This window comes from Equus przewalskii, chromosome 15, assembly GCF_037783145.1.
Source record: "Equus przewalskii isolate Varuska chromosome 15, EquPr2, whole genome shotgun sequence".
In the NCBI taxonomy this organism is placed as follows: Eukaryota; Metazoa; Chordata; class Mammalia; order Perissodactyla; family Equidae; genus Equus; species Equus przewalskii.
The window spans coordinates 8,001,596-8,023,061 of record NC_091845.1 but is presented as its reverse complement, the minus strand read 5'-3'; the positions used below and the strand labels follow the sequence as shown (position 1 = coordinate 8,023,061).

At 58.5% G+C, this 21,466-nt stretch overlaps 1 protein-coding gene across 16 annotated transcripts in view; it reads right to left on the bottom strand.

Moving 5' to 3' along the window:
- ATP2B2 (ATPase plasma membrane Ca2+ transporting 2) overlaps positions 1 to 21,466 on the bottom strand; it is a 351,827-nt gene that overhangs the window by 65,034 nt on the left and 265,327 nt on the right. For all 16 annotated transcript variants that reach the window (XM_070576511.1, XM_070576502.1, XM_070576508.1 and 13 more), the window contains 3 exons: positions 14,285 to 14,482; positions 7,523 to 7,780; positions 6,383 to 6,508 (listed from right to left, as the gene is read on the bottom strand). In XM_070576511.1, the coding sequence (XP_070432612.1) occupies positions 6,383 to 6,508; positions 7,523 to 7,780; positions 14,285 to 14,482 (582 nt within the window). The remainder of the gene's footprint in view (positions 1 to 6,382; positions 6,509 to 7,522; positions 7,781 to 14,284; positions 14,483 to 21,466) is intronic.

Sequence of the window (21,466 nt, the reverse complement as noted above, 5' to 3'; positions counted from 1 at the left end):
GGTCCCTCAGGTCTGGTCCAGACGTTGGCTGTCTCGGGGCCAAAACGTCATATGGTGGCAAGTGGGGTGCGCAAGTGGGGTGCGCTGAGCCCCCAGTGGCAGAGCTGGCGGGGCCTAGTTTTACAAAATGAGGATTCAGAGCCCAGAGAGGGCAAACAACTGACTGAGGTTGCACAGCGCATGAGGGACAGTTGGGGGCTCGAACCCAGGGCTTCTCTCTGGACAGGGAGAGGGGAGAGGTCTTGTCTTCTAAAAGGTCTCTTTCTCGGGGGGGATGTGAAGAAGGGGTAGAGGCTGTTTCTGGGGATTATTATCAGCCTCCAGGACAGGCGCCGAGCAAAGCCAATCTGATTCCCAGCCCAACACAGTTCTGTCACAATTATTGTGATCAACGCAGTTAATAACAGTAATAAAGCATGCTTGCAGAGCCCTAGACAGTCGGCAAAGCATTTCAGCACCCACAAGGCCACCCCCCTCACAACAGCCCTGTGAGGTAGGTTTTGGCACAAGCACAACCCTGAGCCCCTCCACCACCCGCGGCCTCCCTGGCTCAGAGAGGTTGAGTGATGGCCCAGGGTCACACAGCTGTGAGTGGTGGAGCCGGGACTTGAACCCGTGCTCTATCCACTACACCCCGCTGCCTCTCATGGAGAAGAGGCAGGGTAGTGTAATGGAGAGAGCGCGGGCCGAGCGGCAGACTGGGCCTTCCTGCAGTCACGGTGTCATCCTAGGCTCCCTGGAGGTGGCGGCAGTGGCGGCAGGTCCGCTCAGCAGGGTGGGCAGCAGGCCCAAGAGGGTTTGCCGATGTCCTGTGCAACTTTGTGCTGTTAACGCTCTGGCTCCAGGGTAATGGGGGGGGGGGTGCGTCCTGAGGGGGTCCAAGCCAGTGGGCTTGCTGGAGCCAGGCCCCGCTGCTTTTAAGAACAGTCCCCAGCCCTGACCTGGGCCCCGGGTCCCTGCCCCTTCCACAGCCACATCGATGGCACCTCGTCGTTGGTTTTCCAATGGAAGTCACTGTGAGATGCTTTAAACAGGCCGTGCTCCTGGGTCACAGTCACAGGGCCCTTGGAGGCGGGCTCGCACACGGGGGCTGCAGGAGGATGACGGGCTGGGCGGCCGGAGGGCTGGGGTCTTGCTCTGCCCTCTGTGGGGCCTGATGCTCCTGCTCTGGGCCTCGATTTCCATGGCTGCAAATCGGGACAAGACCAGGGCGCTCCAGGGATCTGTGATTCTCCTGAGAGGCTGCAACATCACAGTCTGGCATTCGTTTCTCCTAAGAGGGAGCATCGCGCCATGGGGCTCTCACAGGGGCTCCCGACCCAGGAGCGTGACAAACCACGGCCTCCCACGAAGTCCAGGGCAGGCTGGGACCCGCCCCGTGTTACGGGGGCTGAAGAGGCAGGACGTCCCAATGCCACACAGGGTCCTGCAGTCGATCCCGGCCTGGAGGATGCCGAGGGGACCGTCAGGGGGACGTGAGTATGGGCAGGATGCTAGGTGACAGCACGGCATCAACGCAGAGTTTCCTGACTCGATGGCTGGGCTGTGGCCACGTGCAGGACTGTGCTTTCCCAGGACACAGGCCTGCAGGGTGAGGGGCAGGGGGCCGGCACGTCTGCAGGCCGAGGGACAGCGAGGCTCCAGAGAGCGCTAGGCACGGCGGGAACGGCGGGGGTCCGAGAGGAGGGCGTGCAGGCGTTCTCTGTACTATTCTCACAACTTCTCTGAAAGTTTGAAATGATCTTAAAACACAGAGCTAAAGACCAACAGGTCCAGGTGAGAGTTTGCACCCAGGGCCCACCCGGCTGCAGCCTCACTCACACAGGCTTTTAAAGAACTGGAATTTCTCGTCCACACGCATACGTCAGGAGATTGTACACGGAAATCCGCCTTTCCGGTTCCCGGGCCCAGCGAGCATTGCAGCCCCGCTGGGCTCCCCATAGAGGCGGCTGTGATCCTGGACATCTCTGGTCCGCCTGCACGGGAGCCACTGCAGCAGCCTGAGTCCGCCTCTCCGTCCTGGGCGGCGAGCCGCAGGCCTTCAGGGTTCCTTGTGCCCTGAGCCTTGGACCTCTGAGGCTTTCTGAAGGCGGGTCTGCCCCCGTTTGTCAGATGGAGGCTGAGGTCCCGAGGGCAGAGGTCATGGCAGGAGCTAACGGAGGGCCAGGCCCCGGTGTTCTGTCTCCTAACACCATGCTCGCTCCACACCAGCCGCCCCGACACCAGCCCATGCACAGAGGACAGTCACACCTGTCTGTGCATGTGGCCCCACAGCAGCCCTGTGGGGGAGGTGGCAGAGGAGGCCTCCCCCCGGCTCCCCACAGAGGCCCAGGGAGGCGAAGGCACTGTCCAGAGTCACAGGCAGGGCACGGCTGGGCCAAGGGGCCCAGAATCAGAGTGTACTCTGTGCTCCTTTAGGCTGAGCCAGCGGCCAGATGCCACTAGGGGGGTTTCTAAACCACCAGGAGGACCCCAAAGGTGCCCCGTGTTCCACCAACACAAAGGCACGTCAGCAGTCTGTGTTCCCCGAGGGTCGTCTGAGCAGGGAAAGGAGCCTGCAAACGGCTGGTGTCGAGCACAGAGCACGGGGAAGAGAGCAGTCCAGGAAACCCCCTGAAGGAGGCAGGCTCACGCCAAAGGAGGGGAGGAGCCGGATGGTGCAGGGAAGCGGGCAGCCCAGGGAACGGGGAGGCGGGACATCCTAGATGGAGGGAGAGAGGGGGGATGGACGCTTCGACACGACCTCACCAGCTGGGCTTACCCCGCATTTTACAGGTGAGGAAATGGAGGCTCAGAGAGGGTCAGCAGCTTGTCCAGGGTCTCCCAGCCAGAGAGGGGCAGAGTCAGAATCTGAACCCAGGCCTATTTCACCCTCAGTCCAGGTTCCGTCCGAGGACCGGAAGGGAGCCAGGCCGCCTGGAGCGTCCCTCCGCTGCCGGCACCGTGCTGGCAAGGGGCTTCACCCCTAGATCACAGACCAGGACGCCCCTGTTGTCCTCACAGGTAAACTGAGGCTCAGAGAAGACAAGCGATGTGCCCGAGGCCACACAGCAAGTTCATTCCAGAGCCCAGGTCCAGCTCAGCCAGCCCACCTCTGCTCTTTCTAAACACAGCATGGCTTTTCTCTTCACTCTGGCTGAGAATGCCTGGGCCCCAGGGTGTGCGGGGCGGGGGCTGGAACTGGGCACTGCCTCCCACAGCCTCTGGCTTGGGCCCTGCTGCATGGACCCATCTGGGGAGGGATCGACATAGAAGCCCATCACGGAGGTGTCCACCCGCACACGGCCAAGGATGGGAGGGGCCCATATGAGAGAGCCGTTCCACCTGCCTGGGTGGGGGGACCATGGACGGGTTTTATTCTTTATTTTATTTGAGATGGTTTGCATGGTGCAAGACTCAGTGAACATTATGAGGCTGTGTCTGAACGGGCCAAGCACAGAGTGGGAGTCTCAGGCTGAAATGGGAGTGCCAGGCGGCATGGGGCGTGACTGCCCCAGGGCAGTGGTGGTCAGAGAAGGCTTCCTGGAGGAGGCGAGGCCTGAGCAGATGGGAGAGAGTTACACGAGGAAGGGAAAGGGCGTCTGGGAGGAGGGAAGAGCCTTAGCAGAGGCAGGGCCCAGGGAAGGAGGCCATGTGGGTTTACAGCGGAGTCACAGGGTGAGGATAGGTGTGATGGATCTGTGACTCTCACGGCTGGGAGGGCATTGAATGCAGCGTCCACTCAGTGCTTGGGCCTACTCTACAACTCCTCTACCCACAGCCTGTCCAGGTCCCGCTCACACACAATCAGTGACGGGGGGCTTACTACCTTCCAGGCAGCGTCTTTTATCCTAGAACGGTTCTGCCTGCTACAGAATTCTTCCCTTTCCAGCTGGGCTGCTCTCTACGGAGCCAGCTACGCCCCTTTCTCACTCTCCTTTCCCCACGGGCCTGGGCTATGCCCCTCCCTACCCCGCACACTTGTGTTTCTGATATCAGCCCTGCAGCTAGTTAGTTCACCCTGCTCTCTGGCCATCTCTGCAGGTCCTGACTCCTGCTTTCCTTCTGCCACCCTCCCCGGGCTTGCGGTCTCAGCAAATTTGATGGGCGCACTGTCCATACCGTGACCAGGAAGGCCTCTAGAAACCGTCCACCAGATGACCCGTAACCCAGGACTCGGCACGCACCCACCGACACCTCCTGGCCTTGGCCCACCAGCTCCATCCTGCGCACGGGGCATGGTGGGTCAGCGGCTGCCTTCTGACATCTGGAGGCCCAGGGTCCGCACCATCTATCCCCGCTTCCAGCCAGGTGCATACGTCGAGACCAAAGCAGCTGGTCTGCCTCGACTGGCAGCTGACGCCCCGTCCGTCTCTGCCCCACCTATGTCTTTCCAGGGTCCCTCTGCACCTGTGCCCACTTCCTCGGCTGGTTCAAGATGCTTCGCATCAGTGATTCTGAACATTTTCTCTCCCCAGCCTCCTGCCATGTAACTGCTCATCCTCTCCCTTTTCCAAACCGTCTGGAACCTGCATCGTCCATCCACTCTGGCCCAGGGCCTCCTCGCCACTCCTACTGACCTGGATGACCCACAGACCACTTCTCCCAAGGATGACCTCTCTTTGCAACCACTGCAGCCTGGAGGTGGGAACCAGGGCCGCAGGGCTGCACCCTCTCACTGAGCTCTCATGTGGCCCTAAGTTCCAGGAGGGAATTCAAGGCTCTCCATGATCCCTTGGTCAGATCCCAGGACCTTTGCACTTGCTGTCCCTCTGCCTGGAATGTTCTTTCTTCTCATTGTTCTGGTTTCAGCTCAAATGCGATCTCCCCAGAGGCCTTCCCTGACCAGCTAAGCTCCCTTCCTCGGAGTCTCTACATCACAACAACGGTATAATGTCTTCCTCTGACTTATCACCATCTGAAACAACTGGGCACACTTGCTTGCTTGTTCCTTTATTGGCCATCCCTTTTACTAGATTCTAAGCTCCAGGTGGACAGAGATCTTGTTTGTCCCGTTAACCTCTGGCACACAGTAGATGCCTAATAAATGTCGGTTGAATAAGTTCTGGATCAATAAATGTCCCAGCCCCGAGCCTCACTTCTCTCTACTGTCCTGCCCTGCAGCCCTCTTGTTTCTCTTCTCTGCATTTCCAGGACACCCCACACTCCTCCAGATCTCTGTGCCTTTGCACGTGTTTGCCTCTGCTAGGAGGGTGCTTTCTCCACAACTCTGCTGGGTGAGCTCCTATTCACCCTTTAAAACCTAGCTCAAGTCCACCTCGTCTGGGTAGTTCTGTTTCCTTCTTGGCTTTCTCGCACCTTCCTCCCTCCTCTGCTGTGGAATCAGCTGTGTGCAGGTCTGTGCCCCTAGCTTATCTGGCTGGGGGGAGGGTCTGAGTCACCTCGGGGGCCCAGAGCTCAGTCCAGCACCAGGACCAGAGTGGCTGCTCAGAGACAGTTTGCTGAGCACCGCTGGCAATGAGGCCTTCTGGGTGTCCCTGCTGGGGAAGGGCTGTTTCATCTGGCTGGTGCCTCACCGCTGCAGGGTCTCCCCACCTCCTCCCTTGCTCCCTGCAGCAGCCAGAGTAAGGTTTTTAAAATGGAAATGTGATCAGCTCACTGCTTACGACCATTCCAGAGAATCCTCATCACACAGAGAGAATTTCCAAACTCCTGACCATGGCCCACAAGGCCTGACATCTGGGCCCTCCATCCTTTCCATCTTGCTTACAATCCTCCAGCATGGTCCTGCCTCAGGGCCTTTGCACTTGCTATTCCCACTGCCTGGCATACGCTTCCCCTGGGAAGTCACAAGACCAGCTCCTTCTCATCATTCACACCTTGGCTCACGTGTGGCCTCCCCGGCCTCCCAGCCACCTGCCTTCCATTGCCCGGCTTTATTTCTGTACACCTGTCACTCGCTGGAATGCTCGCCTTGTCTGTCTCTCCTCCTCACTGCACCACAGCTCCTCAGGGTGGGGGCCTCGTCTGCCTCATTCCTTGCTGTATCCGCAGCACCCAGCCCAGTGCCTGGCACACAGCAGGTGCCCAAAATGATTGCCGTCTGACCAATTCTCTCATCCCTGATGAGAACGGCTTCAATGTTCCACTTTCCAGAAAACCAAGTCCCCAGAAGGCAAGCTCCACAGGGTGCGCATTCTTTGTCAGTTTATTCCCTGTGCTCTCCCCAGGGCCCGGAGCGGAGCTGAGCGCACAGTGGGCTCACTGTACATTTGTGGAGGAGAAGGGAGGGAGCGCCCATTTGGGGCTGAGCTGGCCAGAGATCGGGAGCCAAGCACCGAAGCCTCCAGACCCTCCAGCCTCATGAGGGGGATGCAGGTGCCCCCTCTGCACGGGAGCAGGACCGGCAACGGGAGGGAGCCCACGGCGGGCCGCATCTCACCTGACAGCAGCATGGGGTCCTTGTCCACGGACTTGCGCACCTGGTCAGACTCCCCGGTCAGGGAGCTCTCGTCGATCTTGAGGTCATTGCCCTGGATGAAGAGGCCGTCGGCAGGGAGGAGGTCACCTGGTGGGGCGAAGGGCAGAAGAGTCAGGGGGCTCAGGGGGCTGGAGAGGCTGGGACATCCCCTTAAAGGGGTGAGGGTTCCAGGCGAGCTTCACTACTGGGGACTGGCAGCCCAGAGCTCCTGGGTGCAGGAACCACGATGGCGCCCACCACAGGTCAACAGGCAGAGCCAGCTGGGGCCGAGGCCTCAGTCCAGGGCCTGGAGGGCCGAGGTCGGGCCCAACAACAATCCTAGCTCCAGTGGGCACGTCCTTCAGTTTATAAAGTGCTTCTCTTGGCTGGGCGTGGATTTCGGGTCTGGTTTTCCCAACAACTCATTCTTCTCTGGTCTCACCTACAGTTTGGGGAAATCCTTTTGGAAGGGACTGGTCTGCCTTGGTTGAGCTGGGGAGACCCCAAGTCAGGCTCATTATCAGAGGAAACCACACCCCCTAGGACTGCCCGAGGGGGGACACTCCCATCTCTCCCCCATCTTCCGCCTCTACTCACCCAGGACATTCTCACTGACACGCCCTTTGGCAACAGCCTGACTCCTTTCCCATGGCAGTATCAGAGGTCCAGAATGTTCGCTCACCCACGACACTCCCTATAACACCTTCTCTAGCCCAACAACCACCCACCAACAGCCAAACCAGAGACGGGCAATGAATTTCATCTCATAGACCCCTTCTGAGTGTTAGTGGTCCTTGGGGTGTTGTGTGGAGAAGGCTTCTGAGGCTATATCTAGGCTCTGAGTTGTGATTGATTAGTGATGTCTGCTATGGGTGGAGGCTTTGCGAGAGTGGTACATGTGCCATGTTATTTGCCATTCCTGATTTAAATGGATCCCGGAATCCTGCCTTCTCCAGGAAGTAGACTTCCGCCTCCCAAAGGATCTCAGAATCATTGTGGTGTGGGACCAGCCTTCAGGGACCCACCCCTCTCCCTCCGCCAGCCTCTCCAGGTCTGCCTGGCCTATCCCGCCTCTGCCCCAACTCCAGCTCTAGCCTCCAGCTCTGCAGCTGGAACACTCACCATACTTGACCTGAGCGATGTCTCCAACCACAATCTCGGCCACGGGGATCTGGACCACCTGGCCTGCCCGGACCACAGTGAACTTCTGCTCCTGCTCAATGCGGCTCTGCAGGCCCCGGAACTGTTTCTCTTTGCTCCAGTCATTGAAGGCTGTGACCAGGACCACACAGATGACCGAAAGGAGGATGGCGGCCCCCTCGATCCAGCCCGCCTCCGCCTCCCCTTCATCCTCTGCTCCGCCCTGGGCCGTCGCGCATCCTGCAGAGGGCAGAAGGAGGCAGGCAGGGTGGGGTCAGCCAGGCAGGAGGGGCCCCACGGCCTGGATTTAAATCTCAGCTCCGCTAAGTAAAACCCAGACGATCATGGTCCATCTATTCATTGTGCCTGGGCGCCAAGCCCCGCGCCTCACACAGACCGTCTCGGAGGGCTCACTCTGCCCCTTTCACATGTGGAAGCTGAGGCCTCTTAGAGAAGCGACGTGCTCACACTAGGAAGGGCCAGGGGGCGCGGGAGGGTCAGGCTTGGGAGCCTCTGTCTTAGCCACGTCGGTTTCCCGCCTGTGTTCTAGCTGTGAGCTCTTGGGTAAACAACTTCACCTCTCTGAGCCTCAGTTTTGTCATCTGTAAAATGGAGAGAATATTCTTTGTCTCAGGGCCCTACGGTGAGGTTTGAAATTGAATGAGGTGAGGTCCCTGGCGTCTTCGGCACAGACCTGGCACAGAGGAGAGGCCTGATTCACGGGAAAAGAGAAAAAGTGAGGATGGAACAGAATGAAGGCAATCAACTCTGCACGTGCTTCAAGGTCAAAGCGCAGTTTTGCTGAGGTCCTTTCCTTCCATCCTTCCAGCCAGCGGCAGACAGGTCTCCAGGCTGGAGGCAGGACCACAGCCCTGGACTTGCCCTCTGACCAGCTGGTCCTGAGCCCACTGCCGCCCCTGCACCATCCTGGGCGGGTCCTGAGCCGCAGCATCCTCGTCTGGGGCCACCAGGGTTGTGGGAAAGGAAGGCGGACGCTCCGGCCTCACTCAGCGCGCACGGGTTCTCCCTCTGCCGGGTCGGATCTGAGCCCCGATGCACAGCGAGGATGCCAACGCTCCGTGACCCTGCACCCCACGCCCTCCACCACTGAACCTCCCACCCTGGGAGGCCTGCTGAGCCCACCGTGTGCAAAAAAGAGAAACAAAACCCGCCAGACACACCTAAGGCAAAGGCTCAGACTCCGAGAAGGTCCTGCCCACGCGGAGCCGAGCCGGGGGCCTGCCCAAGACCCTCTGCTGGCCCAGCCTCTGCATCCGCACAGGATCCACAGAGGGAGAGGTACCACCCCCGTGAACAGATGGGGAAACTGAGGCCCAGAGAGGCGAGGGGACAGCCCAGGGCAGCGCTGCAGCCAGGCCTAGCCCAGGCCCTTTTTCACACTGGGGGTGGGGAACGGCCCCTTCCACGGAGAGTGATGTGAGCAGCATCTGACTATCCACTCCCGGAAAACTCAGAGCGGTTCCCTTCCGTGGGGGCTGGGCAGGGGGCTGGGCCATTTGCAAGGCCTGCTGTGAGCCAAGCATTCGCTTTAATTCTCAAGCTGGCAGAGAGAAGGGAAGCAGTTCAGAGAGAGACCGCAACTCACCCAGGGTCACACAGCAGATCTGGAGTTGGAATCCAGGCCTGGAATCTGACCCTGGCCCTGGCCTGCCTACCGCCCCAGAGCCCAGTGGCCCCCTCTGCTGTGTACCGGCTTCATGTGGGAAAGTAGAAAACGTTGCCAAAGACCCACGGCTGACTGTCCGGAAGTCCAGCTCAGTCCCAAGGAAGACAGAACGGCAGTTTCAAGAGACGCCATCAGGCACCTCTGGGAAGCAGGGTCAGAAGCAACATGGTGAGAAGCCACGGGGTACAGGGAGCGTTTCTTGGCCCCCAGCTCCTCGGAGGGTCAAGGCTTGGTGGGTGGCCCGGGCTTGGACCGGTGCAGTCACCGCGGCCCAGCAGCGCGTGTCGCTGGAGCACGCCACATCTTCTGCTGAGCCAGCTGCTCCCTCAGGCTGGTAACAACCACGTCACCGTGTGGGGTTCTCAGAGCCACTTCTCTTTCCTTGGGAATTGCAGATTTTCTGATAATTTTAAATGTTTAACTGGCCCAGCCCTCGGGGGCAATGAGAATCATAATTGTGCTAATGGTAAGTGACACGGGCCAGTCCCGAGTGCAGATCCCAGTTGTGCTCCTCCCTGCGTGTGCCCGCGAACGAGCCACTGAACCCTGTGCCTCGGGGCTCCCGTCTGCAAAACAGGGTGGCGACAGGCGCTCCCTCCCAGGTGGCTGAGGGGACCCAGGGGATGGCCCGCGTGGAGCCTCGGCCCTTGTCACCGGGATCCGGCTGGACGCAGCACCATGTGAACACGGGAGGACGGGACGAGGGGGAGGGCACCAGGAGGAGTCCCCATGCTGGGAGTGCAGGTGAACCTGGCTGATGGAAACCTGGCATGGGGAGCTGCGTCCTCTCGGACTCGGTGACTCGGGACACAGAGCCCTTCCCTGCGTGGCCGGTGCCCATCCGCTGCCCGGCACAGCTCCGTGAACGGCAGGGCCGTTTGTCCCTCGCGGTGCACTTCGTCAGTGCGCCCGTTAGTTATGGAGCCTTTAGCACATGTAGAGACAGCCCAGGACAACGGAAAGCCTTCCGGCTCTGGAACTGAAAGACCTGGCTTCAAACGCAGGCTCTGCTGTGTGACCTTGGGTAAGCGACTTGGCCTCTCAGAGCCTCAGTTTGGAGAGCTGTAAAGCAGAATGACCCCAGGCACTTTGGGAGGCCAGGCCTGGCGTATAATGGGCACATGATAAACCTTGGTCCTCTCCCTGTTTCATGAGCAACTCCCCTTGGACTGGCTCCTGGGAGCCCCGGGCATGTTGGCCAGTGGGCTCCACACCCTGTTCCCTGACCCCAGCCCTGCCTGCCGCCCTGCAGAGCGATACCCAGCAGCCTCGGGGCCCCGGAGGGTCCTCACTCGGCCAGCAGAAGCCATGAGCTTTCACGTCCTTTTGAGAACCATCTGGGGGACACACGGTGCCCTGGGCGGCCAGGGAGTGGGGGTGTGACCGCCGGGTGCTGCCCCTGGTGCAATGAGGGGGAAGAGATGAGGCAGGGGAAGGAAGAGGCAGTGGGAGGCCCTACTGCGCTCTCCCCTGGGGTCCCCGCGGGCTGGAGCAGAGCAGGATCTGGAGACTGTGACCCGCTCTGGACCTGGGGTTTTCCAGGGTGTGGCCTTGCACCGTCTGTGTGACCTTGGGGAACCCAGTTGGCCTCTCTGGGCCTCCTTCTACTTCTTCAGCAGTAAAACGAGGAAGCTGCTTCCTAGGTGGTTACCAGGGCCTGGCATCGAATAAGGGCCTCAGAACTGGTCACGCCATGAATGTTTTCTAAGCATCTACCATGTGCCTGTCACTCTGCTGGCACTCTGGCACCAAAGGATCACTGGGTATGCCAGTCCCAGCCCTGCCACAAACATGCTGTGTGACCTCTGACAAGTGTCTGGAGGTCTCTGAGCCAAGAAAGCTCAGGGACGGGCTGTGGGTGCTGCAGGGACTCTATTGCTTGGCAGTCCATCATCAGCACCATTTTATACGTAACTGATGAAGCCTGAGTCAGACCCGGCAGGGGGTGGCCTGGCAGCACGGAAGGTCCAGAGCTCAGAGCTCAGGCCCGGGTCTGGGTGTCGGGCAGGATGAGCATAGTCACAAAGGGCAGGAAGTGCTCTCTGGGGCTAGGCGGTGTGCAGCTGCCCTCACTGACCCAGAGTGGGGCCTGAGCCAGTGTCTCAGCTGGAGGCTGGGTGAGCAGTGGAAAGAACCAGAAGACTTGGGTTTAACATCCAGCCCTACCGCCTACAAGCTGTGTGAGCCCAGGCAAGTCCTTCCCCTCTCTGGGCCTCGGTTTCCACCTGTCCAGGACGGAGGTGACGGCAGCCGTCTGTCTGGAGGGCTGTGGGCAGCCTCCTCCTGGCACATACCTGGAGCTTGATCCATGCTCCACCCGCCCTCTGAGGTCCCCTCTTGCACTGAGTTGGGTCACATGAGGCCACTTACCCGTGTGGCACTGACTCAACCCTGTGCCTTTCTGAGGAAATGCAGCGGAGGGACAGGAGCGAGGGCTCGGCAGCCAGAACGGCTGGGTCTGAGTCACGCTTCCGCCATTTCCCAGACTGCGACCTAGCAAGTCGTCCCTATCTCAGGGATAATAATAGCACTACCCACAGCGTTGTTGTGAGGGTCAAATGACCTTCCACCGTAAGAGTTCCCAACTAGCGATGCCTATAAAACTGTAAGAATAATCGTTATTATCATGCTTTTGTGTTGCAGCCTTAGCTTTGTTCAAGGCTTATTCATGTAGCCATGTACAATCTTCTTCTATATTCTCTATGAAACGTCTGCAAACAGTGCTGCCCGTTATGCATCTCTTATAACACCCTATGTGAAAGGTCAGCCCAGAATTCACTGTCAGGGGACATGCTATCTTCCTAAAGAACTGTTTTTCCTCCTTGTTGATAACTTGGGCTTATGCAAATCATCCTAATTCCCTTTCTGCCTTGGCTGCCAGGAAGCCCAAAGCCAAATTTAAATCTCAATCACTGTAGCAAGTATAGTTAGCTTATTTGCTTCTGTTCCTTTCCTGTCTGGCTTTCTGTTTGACCTGATCTTGTGAGATGTGTCCTTCTTGTGTCTTTAAACCCTCTTTGGAAAGAGGTCATATGGAAAAAAAAATCAACCTAGTAACATCAGGGATAAAATTGAGGTAGCTGGCCTCATAGACTTGATTTTCAGTTTCTCTGGCAACTCTGGCTTGGGAGGAGGTGGGGAGACAGATGTTCAAGGGACCTCACAGACTTCCTGCTTGTTTGGGGAAAATGAGGCCCATGATGGTTATTTCTTATTTGCTCTTCACTTTCCATGTGCCTGCCCGAAGCAGTGAACATAGTAGGACTATCTATTTACACAGCCCATTCCTTAGGAAATATCGAGGCGTAATTAATAACCAAGACAGGTGTTCGCAATATCCTCCTAATGCAAAATCAGATTACAAAACAATTCTAACAACAAAACAATATGTCTTATGTGATCCGATGTCCCACAGAGTGTGTGCGTGCATCTCTCTCTCTCTCTATCTATCAGTCCATCTGTGTGTCTGTCTGCCTGTGTGTCCAGGCATCTCTGGCGGGTAGAGGCTGGCGGACTTTGCCGCACGAAGCAGAGCAGCCGTGGAGCTGGCGAGGCCCTGGCCCCTGGCAGGTGCTCGGCGTCTGGAGCGAAGGGAAGAGTGGAGCCCAGGTTTGCCATCAGGAGGCCCACGTCCTGACCTGGAGAAGAGGGGGTTTGCTCCAGAAGCCCCCCGGGTGAGTGGGTGGTGCCTCCTCCACCCACGGAGCAGCGTCCCACTCAGAACCTGGGGACGGAGGTCAGGATGCCGCCTCGAGACCCAGGCTCCTCACGCGGGAAAACACTGTCAGCATCAGCCCACAAGCGTGCGTGTTACCCTGAGCCGACCCCGGGGCAGGGACGTGAGAGGAAGGAGAGGCGCAGGGACTGAGGGTCCTTCTCACGCAAGGCACAAAGGACGAATGCAAGGGGAAGACGCACGGAAGGAAGGCCAGGGCAGGTCCAGCACCCACCGGGCACCTTCCGTGTGTCAGACACTGGCCACGTGTCCCTTTATCACCTCCTCATCATAACCCTTCCAGGCGAGGCCATTCGCCTTGTTCTGCAGATGAGGAAACTGAGGATCAGAGAAGGAAAGTGACTTGCTTCAGGTCACACAGCTGGGAAATGATGGAGACAGGATTCTAACCCAGGGGGGTCTGACTTCAGAAACTATGCCTTCGACCATTTATTCTCCTTCCACACCTGGCGGGGGGTGTAGGGGGAGAAGGAGATGGTTTTCCTGAGACAAAACATCCCATCCTCATCTTCTAGAACAGAGGTCGGCAAACTTTCTCTGTAAAAGGCCCGAGAGGAAATATTTAGGCTCTGCGGGCCGTAGGAAAGCAGAAGGTGAGCCCAATCTGGCCCGCGGGCCGCAGTTTGCCAACCCCGTTCTAGAACGTCAGGGCAAGGAGCTCTGACGTCACCATGAGTGTTCCCCGCGGCTGCAGGCCTCAAGGAGCAGCCGACCTGCGGTTCTGAGGAGACACCCGGCTCGGAGCTGAACGGGGTCCCTCAAAGGCTGGAGCACCAGGGGGCCCCGGGACCGAGGGGGCCCTTAGTCAGTGGGGCTGAAGCACCGTCAGCCCAGAGTGTGACAGAGCCAATGGGTAACAGATAGAGATTCAGGGGCCTTGTCCTCAGATGTGGGCATGGGGAGCCCTCAGAGAGCAACCTGGACAGAAGTCCAGGGTTGGGCTCCGTCCAACAGAACCGACTCTCTCAGAGCAGCCTGGACAGCGGTGTCTGTAACGAGCTGCACTGAGAAACCTGAGTATTCTATCAGCTGGGCGACCTCAAGCAAGTTAACGTACTTCTCTGTGCCTTGGTCTCCTCATCTTTAAAATGGGCATAATCATGGCCCCAACCCCAAGGGGCTGTTCGTAGGACAACGTCTCAGAGCAGAGCTTGGCATGCTGTAAGTGCTCAATAAATGCTCACTACAATTAGGTCTATTGTTGGTCCAACCCTCGCATTTCACACACGGGAAACTGGGGCGTGGGCTGTGGGCCTCGGTTTCCTGGCCGAGGGGCGGTGGTTGTGAGCCCCGCGCAGGGCGGGCTGTCCTGGCCCCTCACCTTCGTTGCCCTCGCCGGGCGGGTGGTAGAAGGACAGCCCCAGGGAGATGATGGCGGCGATCTCCAGGATTATCAGCGTCACGTCCTGCAGCGCCTCCCACACGAGCTGCAGGAAGGTTTTTGGCTTCTTTGGAGGTATAAAATTCTGCCCAAAAATCTGCTTCCTCTTTTCCAGGTCTGGAGCGGTGCCCGGCAAACCTGTGGACAGAGTGCAGAGAGGTTGGCCTGGGGGACGTTCCGGAATCGTCCCGAGCGGGGCCGGCCCCACCGCAGAGGGCAGAGGGCAGAGGGCGCAGGAGGAGAGGGGAGGACAAGGCAGGGGGCGTACAGGCGCCAGCCAGGAGCCCGCACCCAACGCCCGCTCCGGGCCCAGGGGCTCCTGTGACCTGCCAGAGACACTGCAGGGTGGGGTGCAGAGTGACCCCCAAAATGGTACGTCAACATCCTGACCCCTGGAACCTGTGAATGCGACCTGAGGAGAAAATGGTCTTTGCTGACGTAAAATTGAGTTAAGGATCCGGAGATGCGATCACCCTGGGTTATCCGCACGGGCCCTAAACCCGGTGACAAGGGTCCCAGAGAGACAGGAGGGGAGAAGGCCAGGTGAAGACGGAGGCAGAGATTGGAGTGATGTGGCCACAGCCAAGGAACGCGCGGAGCCACAAGACGCTGGAGGAGGGGAGGATGGGAATGTGCCCTCCAGCTGTGGAGGGAGCATGGCCCTGTGGACACCGAGACTCTGCAGACAGCGAGACTCAGGACTTCCGGCCTCCAGACCCATGAGAGAGTTCTCCTGTTCAAAGCCACCCTGGTTGTGTCACTTGTTGGGGCAGCCAGGGGGAGCGGGCGCACCCACGGGGCTGCTCATGCCCACAGCCTCGCTCCTGCTGTGTTGCCCGCCTGCCCCTTCCATGAGCACAGCCCCAGGGGATCCCCAGCCCAGGCCCCTGCTCTCTGAGCCTCGCGTCCTCCTCTGCACTGGGATGCAGGTGGCTCCCGACCCATGGGTGGCAGTGAGCATCTCGTGAGAGAACCACGCAGTCAGCCGGGTTCCCTGAGCCATGCCGTGTGCCTGGCACCATCCTGGACACTGGAACAGAACTGCGAGCAGGACAGATGTGGTGCCCGCCCCGGGCAGAGAGCCTTGTGCTGTGCCTGAGCTGTGCCGGGGGTGGCAGACCCAAGGCCGATGCCAGCGGTCTTGGCCGTCTCCCCCAGGTCACTGACGTCCCAGGAGAGGAGCCTCAGGGATCCGCTGCCCCAGCAGGACCTGGGAGCCCAGACAGGTTGCTCAGAGCTGGCTCCCTCCACCCCACTGTCTGCCGGCCCCTCCAGGACCACTGCATCCCCCTGCTCCTCTCCTGCCTCTGCTGCTCCCCCGTCATCCCACGTCACCGGTGTGTCATGTAACTGTTCCATAACAGGCACGCTGGCACGCTTCCAGCCTTGCTCACGCTGCTCAGTGAGTGGGCCAGAGCTTTCCTTCCGTCCACGTGGCAAGCCCGCGCCTAGGCCCTGTGCTGGGAGCCCGCCCCTCCGCCCGGACAGAGGGCACCTGCCTGCCTGGCCGCACGGCCCGCACCCCTGCGGGACTCACCTGTACACCGGCCTTGGGGGCAAAGACCGGTCTGATTCCTGTCCCCAACCACCTCAGAATCCTCCCACCCACTAGACGCAGGTGACATGCCCGAGTGTTACGAGGCTGGCCTGGGGTGTCATTGCAGGGAACACAGCACAAATGAGCCCCCAGAGGTGGGCAGTCAGTCCTGTCCCTGCGGCTAGCCCAACCCGAGCTCACCTGCAGCTTAATGAGGACAGCTGGGGAAGGGACCCGACGGGGCAGAGAGGGGCACACCCCCCAGTGGACCTCTGGCCTCTGCGTGCTGAGGTTGGAGCACTGGAACATTCTGCGGTTACAGTTACGGGGCCGAGCGGTCCAACTCCACACGGCTCCAGGACCTGACAGTCTGTCATCTGTTGGCCTGTTCATCTGTTCATTCTTTCAACCTGTGCTTCTCGGGCCTCCACCCAGTGTCCCACCTGTGCTGTGAGAACGAGGAAGCCCAGAGCCGGGGTATGTCCATTTTATGGATGGGGAGACTGACGCCTCTGTGAGAACAAGCTGCTGCCTTGGGGCAGCTCCTGGGCCCTGAGAACCCAGGTCAGCCCTGCTCTCAACACAAGGAAGTGTTGCCTCCATCCTCCTCTGCCGGGGTGGCCATCTGGAATATCCACATGCAGAGCAAGCAGGTGGGACGTAGCGTGACTCTAGAAACTGCAGGAAGGTTCCTCGTCTTCCATCCTCTGTCCAATTCCACGCACAGCCAGCATCTGAAACTCTTCCACTTGCTTTCAATCCTTTAACTAAAAGCTCCAGTTCCTTTAGACTCCCTGGGACGGGGAAGCCATCATCAGTTCTGGACACCATGGTGTGAATGAGTTTCAGGCTTTTTCCTGGGAGTGGGTTTTGATAAGAGGAAGAAGGCAGAACTCAAGAGGGTGGTGGGCCTCTGAGGGAGGGGGTTACGCCCAGTTAACACTGGCCTGTTATAGCTGTTTGCTGTGCCTTTGGCCAGCTAGTTCCTTTCTCCGAGCTTCAGTTTCCCCATCTTGACAATAGGAGAGTTCAATCCTCAGGGCGGGCCCTGAGGATCCCAGGGGTTCCAAGGTCTGCAGGCCCTAAAGCGGTCTTCCTGGGGCTGTCCACATTTTGGGGCTCCTCATAGGGTTTGGTGTAAATAAAGGGTTTGGCAGCAAAGAAGCTTGGCGAGGGTGGGGCCAGCCCACATCCCAAGCCCCTCCTGATTGATTCAAAGAGAGACAACGCTCTAACTCTTCTGAAGGCCCGTGACTCAGACGTTCTGGAGTCTACAGTAGTAGTTGAAAATGCACATGTTCGCTAGTTCTGGGTCTGGCCATGGCTCAGGGGTTCCGTCATGCTGGGGATCCACAGGCCTGGCATTGAGATCCTGGGCCCTGCGACAGTGAACAGGGCAGAGTCTGCAAATTCGAACGGCTGTGAGGGCCAGGTGGGTTTTGTGAATGAGTGAGGTGGGTGAGCGGGAGACGACAGAGCATGGTGGGGACTGGGGCAAAGTGAAGAAGCTCAGCCTTCTAAAAGGGAGCGGCTACCTCTCAGCTCCCGTGCGGGAATGTGGGCCAGTGTGGCAGATCTTCTGACGGTCTAAGAGAAGCTGGACACTTGGAATTTGATGTAAAATCTCTCCACTAAAAATATTCCAGGGCTGAATACAACACATCCGTGAGCTGGATTCGGCCCCTGGGTTGCTGGTTTGACACCCCCAAGCCTACGGGTTGGGAAGCAGGGGAGAAGGCCGGAAGGGTGAGGGGCCTGCGCAGAACAGCCTCTGTTCCTTCCCCCTGTCTCCTGGGCCCAGTCCTGGCCCGCTCCCCAAGGCTTCCACAAGCCCCTCCGTTGTTCAGAACCGATAGCTCCTGGAATAAAAGTACCTGCGTGTTCTGCTGGGGCCGTCCCCACGGGAGAAACTGCTAGGCAGTTTCCACAACAAACACCCCCATATACAAACCGACGATGGGAAGCTTGGTGTCAAGGCTCACATGGGGCGGCGGAGACGGCGGACGGTGGCCATGACATCTCCCCACCCTCTTTCTCTCAGGGGAAGGCGGGCTGAGGTGGAGCTGGGGATACCAAGCCCCAAGAACTTGGGTGGGGTTTGGACTCAGAGGTCATGGGTTCAAATTCAAGCTCTGAGGGACTTTGGGGAAGTGACTTCACGTCTCAGTGCCTCAGTTTCCCCATCTGTAAAAAGCAGGAAACAGCAGGGCGCATGTAACAGGGGTGGGGTGAGGCTTCTGCAGGATGTCTGGTGGGAGGTGCACAGGGCTGTGCTGGCACCAGATGAGGGGGGCACGTTATGATTATTGTCCAGTCTTAGGTGGTGTGGTAAGGAATCACGACCTCCTGGAGGAGCGAGACTCTGGACAGGTGGGATGTCAATAAGACACGCAGGAGGGTGGTCAAGGCGAGGACAGGCACAGCAGAAGGGCCGTGTGACTGCGGACATGCCTCTTCTCCTCTCTGGGCCTCCGTTTCCCCACACGTCACATGAAGGCCTGGCTTAGCTGAAGGCTGGGAGCTCGTGGCTCTGATCCGTGGGATCCAAGGACAGTGGTTTGGAGGACCTGGGGGTGGGACGGCCCACCTGTCTCTCCCTTCCAGGGAGCCTATCTCAGAGCCTCCTGCCTCCAGGCTGAAAATTAACAAGCCTATTTTTGGAGCAGAAACACCCGAGGCCAGCGGGAGAGGCGAACAGAGTCGGAGATTCAATTTAGATTAAAGAGCGTCTCACCATTTAGCATATTAAAAATTAATATACTGTGTCAAATATCTCTGGGCAAAGCCCGAAGGCCCTGAAAATTCAGAGACACAGACGCCTGGGAACTGATGTCAGATGCTGTGTGGGGCTGCGGGCTCCCAAACGTGAGTTTCTTTTAGCACGAGAGGCAGAGGGCAGAGCACGGGGCGAGCAGTCAGGGTTGTGGGTGAACTTGAGCCTGTTATTTCATCCCCTGGAGACTTAGTTTTCTCACCAATAAAATGGGAGCAAAGTAACCCCTAGGCCACGGCGAGCCACGCACCGAGGGACGCGTGTGAAAGCCCTCTGCAAGTGTAAAGGGGCAGGGAGTGTGCCTTCACGGCAAGAAAACCTCCCCCAGGTGTCCACACCCTGCTGTGGGAGTCAGAACTGCGTGTTCTATCAGCTACTGGAAAGGAGAGAGCCAAGTGCGGAGCGCGGGGGGCCTTTGGTTGTACAGAAATTATTTGTTGTAATGGCTGCTTGCCGTTGTTGGATATTTGAGGAATCTTTGCCCCAAAGTTCATCTCTGTCCAGCTGTCCTGCGCACAAGCTGGGTTTCCCCAGCCTCTAAGCTGCGCCACCGCCAGTCCCTGTTCCTCCGCTTGGAAGGCCTCCCTCTCTCCTCAGACCCAGGCTGCGGTGCGGCCAACGGCAGCCTCAGGCCATCAGTGGGATCTTGTTTGGTCTGCACGATGTTTAAAAAAAACCCGGAAATTTGTCGCAAACATTAAAAATGCAGGTGAGGGGCCGGCCCGGTGGTGCAGCACTTAAGTGCTCATGTTCCGCTTCTCGGTGGCCCGGGGTTTGCCGGTTCCGAGCCCAGGTGCGGACATGGCAGCGCTTGGCAAGCCATGCTGTGGTAGGCGTCCCACATATAAAGTAGAGGAAGATGGGCACAGATGTTAGCTCAGGGCCAGTCTTTCTCAGCAAAAAGAGGAGGATTGGCAGCAGATGTTAGCTCAGGAGTAATCTTCCTCGGAAAAAAAAAAAAATGCAGGTGATTCCACATAACAATCCTGGCTCCCCGCTCGGCAAGAGCAGGTGCTCGGACCCCAGGGAGCTGGAACTGTGACTGAGGGCCTTCTGACCCAAATGCGGGCCCCTCCTTAGCTCTGGGACATGTTTCTAGTGGAGGACAGTGAGTGCCGGCTTAAGTTCTTTCGGGGACAAAGGGAGCCAGAGCGGGGGACCAGGAAGAGGAGGCACGGGGAGGGGCCCTGGCCTTCTCGGAGGGAAGGACTCTCTCACCCGTGAGCTGAAGGTGCATGGATGATCTAGCAGGGGAAAGGGAGACTGCAAGCCGAGGCTGGTGACCTGCCGTGGGCGTCCTGTCCCCAGGGGCTGGGCCCCCGGGGACTTGGGATCCTCCCATTTAAAGAGGCCCAGTCCCCCAGCCTTCTTCAGCCCCTCTCAAGGTAGAGAAGGTAGCTCGGGTCATATTAGATGGTGAGCCATCCGCTGGCTCATTTAATCAATCAACAAATATTTATTGAGCATCTCCTATGAGCCAAACCTTGTTCTCCATGCTGGAGACACTGCAGTGAGGAAGATGGGGGTGCAGGAAGGGTTTCCTGAAATTGGGTGAGCTTGGAAGAAGGAGGGACGTTAATCAGAGGGCGTATCTGTTGTGTGCCACGCAGGGTCATCACAATGCAGGCCTTGGGCGAAGGGGAGGGGTCATCTAATAGAGACTTTGGCTCATGGAACTCATCTTGTTGCCCTTTTTCCCTTACCAGCCTGGCAGCTCAGCACTAAATTTGCTGAAAGTTCCCCGCTTGGAGCTGCACTGGAGGACTCAGCGGCAAGTGTTGTGCCTGTGAATTGTCATCTTATTTCTACTTTCTTCCCTTTGTCTGAATTTCCTTACTTAAGTCATTTTAAATCTTTTTGCATGAGACAAACTTCTATAAGCTGCTTTGGAGGTAGGATATGGATAATTAATCAGAATAAAAAGGAGCTATTGAGGCAGGTAAAGGTGCAGGGTTGGGTGGGATGTCAGAATGAAGGGGTGAGAGGAGGGAAGGGAGACATAAAATGTGACTGCCTTTCTGGTCTGGTAACTGGAGACAGGGCTCCACTCTTCCCGTGTGTGGCGGGCAGTGTAGCAAAGCACCTCCCGCCGACAGGCTGGGCTCCATCAAAGGCAGGGCCTCTGCCCATTGGGAGGGACTCCAGGTGAGCGGGCCAGGCCATCCAGACGACCTCTGACCTCTTCTCCCCTGCTCTGAGACTCCGCGAGGCTGACACCCGTTTCCCGCAGAGGGGCCCCAGAGGGTTGTCCGGGCCCCAGAGGGTTGTCCAGCCCCCAGCAGAAGGTGAGGCGAGCTCCGCTCACTGGAGCTGGCTCACATCCGGGGGCACCGTCGGGCTGAGTGGACCTGTCCGCTCTCTGAGCACATGGCTTCAAATACAAAGTGACCACGATAATCACGTCCCCAGACTCTCCATCTGCTGCTCCAAGTCTGCACAAAAAGAAACGGTTCCCCGATGCCAGGTGGGAGGCCAGGGCTGCAGCGGCAGCCACGGGGTGGAGGCGGAAGCGAGCCACGTGGGCGGTTGGGAGCTCGGCCCCTTGTCTGCAGGGCAGGGGCCTCAGCCAGGATGGGCTGTGCGGCGGGCGGAACAGCAGGCTGCGGAAGATCTCAGACCTGGGTCCAATCCCAGCTGCTCTCTGGTTCAGAGTTGGTGCCTTGGGCAAACCATTTCCTCTCTCTGAGCCTCAGTTTCCCCCTCTGCGAAGTGGGGATAAAAATACAAGTGTATTTCGGGGTTGATGGAGGATCAAGAATATGATGTGTGTAAATTGTGCCGGGCACATATTGGCCCTCGTAAATGACGGATG